Source organism: Phalaenopsis equestris, unplaced genomic scaffold, assembly GCF_001263595.1.
Source record: "Phalaenopsis equestris unplaced genomic scaffold, ASM126359v1 Scaffold219290, whole genome shotgun sequence".
NCBI lineage: Eukaryota > Viridiplantae > Streptophyta > Magnoliopsida > Asparagales > Orchidaceae > Phalaenopsis > Phalaenopsis equestris.
This window is the reverse complement of record NW_018237670.1, coordinates 1-1,739: the sequence shown is the minus strand read 5'-3', so window position 1 is coordinate 1,739 and position 1,739 is coordinate 1. Positions and strand designations below refer to the sequence as shown.

Below are 1,739 nucleotides of genomic sequence, written 5' to 3'. Positions count from 1 at the left end.
ACATTTGGCTTTGTAAACATTAAAATAATGATATTATGTATGCAATACGAAAGATTTCAGTGGTTTAAATGTAAAAAGTAAAGTCCGCTTTATTTAAAAACACGATATGATAACCCTAACAGCCGACTGCGCAATACGAAAGATTTCAGTGGTTTAAATGTAAAAAAAGCAAAGTCCGCTTTATTTAAAAACACAATATCATAACCCTAACAGCCGACTGCAAAACAACTGAAGCTTTGCGTTCTTCAACAATGGCGGATTCAGAGAACGCTGAGAGGCGCGAGGAGAATACAGATTACACCATGGATGGAACAGTAGATATAAAAGGCAGACCTTTTCTCAGATCAAAAGGAGGAAGATGGTCTGCTTGTTCCTTTATTGTTGGTACTTACATTCTTACCCTCTGTTTTTCTTTTTAAATTCTATTAAAAAATGCTTTTTTGCTTGATCTATTCATTCCTGTAATTAAATCCTCACCTGTTCTCTTTGTGTTACATTGTGTATGCATGAAAATGTGTATTTCACTTTGTAAAGTTAAAATCATAGTATTTTCATTATGATATAGAAGAATGGGGAGGTATAAATGTATAAAGTTAAATTTTAGTTGATAGATATGTAAATATGTAGGGATTGGGTGATATATATGTGTATGCTCATGTTTGACTTTGCAGTATTTGAAGCATTTGAGAGACTGGCATATTTTGGTGTGGCGCCGAATCTAGTCGTATATCTCACAAATAAGCTTCATCAAGGCACCATTAAATCTTCAAACAATGTCACAAACTGGTTTGGAACCATAATGTTGACACCAATTTTTGGCGCATATATTGCTGATTCTCATCTCGGTCGATACTGGACTTTTGTAATATCTTCTGCAATCTACTTAATGGTAATATTTTTCATAATTTTGCCACATCTAAAAGTTGTTATTAGTTTTTACAATCTTCTCATTTATAAATTACAAACAAGCAATTCTTTTTTATCAGGGAATGATACTTCTTACTCTTGCTGTATCGCTCCCATCGCTACGACCTCCAGCTTGTAATTCGTCGAACAAAGAAGGGTGTGAAGCCCAGGCGAGTGCAGTCCAAGTATCCATATTCTTCTTAGCATTATATATAATAGCATTGGGAGCTGGTGGAACCAAACCCAACATATCAACATTTGGAGCTGATCAATTTGATGTTTATGACGAAGAGGAAAGAGCCCTAAAACTTTCATTCTTCAATTGGTGGACTTTCGCTCTCTTCTTTGGAAACCTCCTCTCAAGCACTGTCCTCATCTATATCCAAGATAACGTTAGCTTTTCAGTTGGCTACATCATACCCACAATTGCATTAGCCTTTTCAATACTAGTATTCTTTGTTGGCACACCATTTTATAGGCATAAGTTGCCTTCCGGTAGTCCAATCATAAGAATAGCTCGTGTTTTGGTGGCCTCTATTCGAAAATGGAAGATTCCTTATCCAATAGATTCAAAAGAATTATATGAGCTCGACTCCGAGCACTCCTCAAAGAAGGCATATTACAAAATCAATCGCTCAAACTCACTAAGGTTAATATTGATCAAGCTTGTCTTATTTATTAAACAAGGAGTTAGAATGTAAGAAGTATAAAAAATAATCCTCTACTACTTATATGAGGTCATTTTAGTCTCATATTCGATAAGAATATCAAATTAGTCCCCATAGCCTTTTAATATAGATTAAAATAATCTATTTTAGCCCTTATTAAAAGAG

At 34.6% G+C, this 1,739-nt stretch overlaps 1 protein-coding gene across 1 annotated transcript; it reads left to right on the top strand.

Moving 5' to 3' along the window:
* The first annotated feature begins 234 nt into the window (after positions 1-234).
* LOC110037431 (protein NRT1/ PTR FAMILY 5.3-like) lies at positions 235-1,679 on the top strand. The gene is made up of 3 exons (XM_020742083.1): positions 235-384; positions 672-889; positions 987-1,679. The coding sequence occupies exons 1-3, from the start codon at positions 252-254 to the stop codon at positions 1,605-1,607; spliced, it is 972 nt and encodes a 323-aa protein (XP_020597742.1). The 5' UTR covers positions 235-251; the 3' UTR covers positions 1,608-1,679.
* Positions 1,680-1,739: the final 60 nt, after the last annotated feature.

Excerpts from the sequence above, each read along its gene's own strand:
- LOC110037431 (XM_020742083.1), top strand. The coding sequence starts at position 252 with ATGGCGGATTCAGAGAACGCTGAGAGGCGCGAGGAGAATACAGATTAC. Across the intron at positions 385-671 it reads TGCTTGTTCCTTTATTGTTG|TATTTGAAGCATTTGAGAGA; the intron begins GTACTTACATTC and ends TTGACTTTGCAG. Across the intron at positions 890-986 it reads CTTCTGCAATCTACTTAATG|GGAATGATACTTCTTACTCT; the intron begins GTAATATTTTTC and ends CTTTTTTATCAG.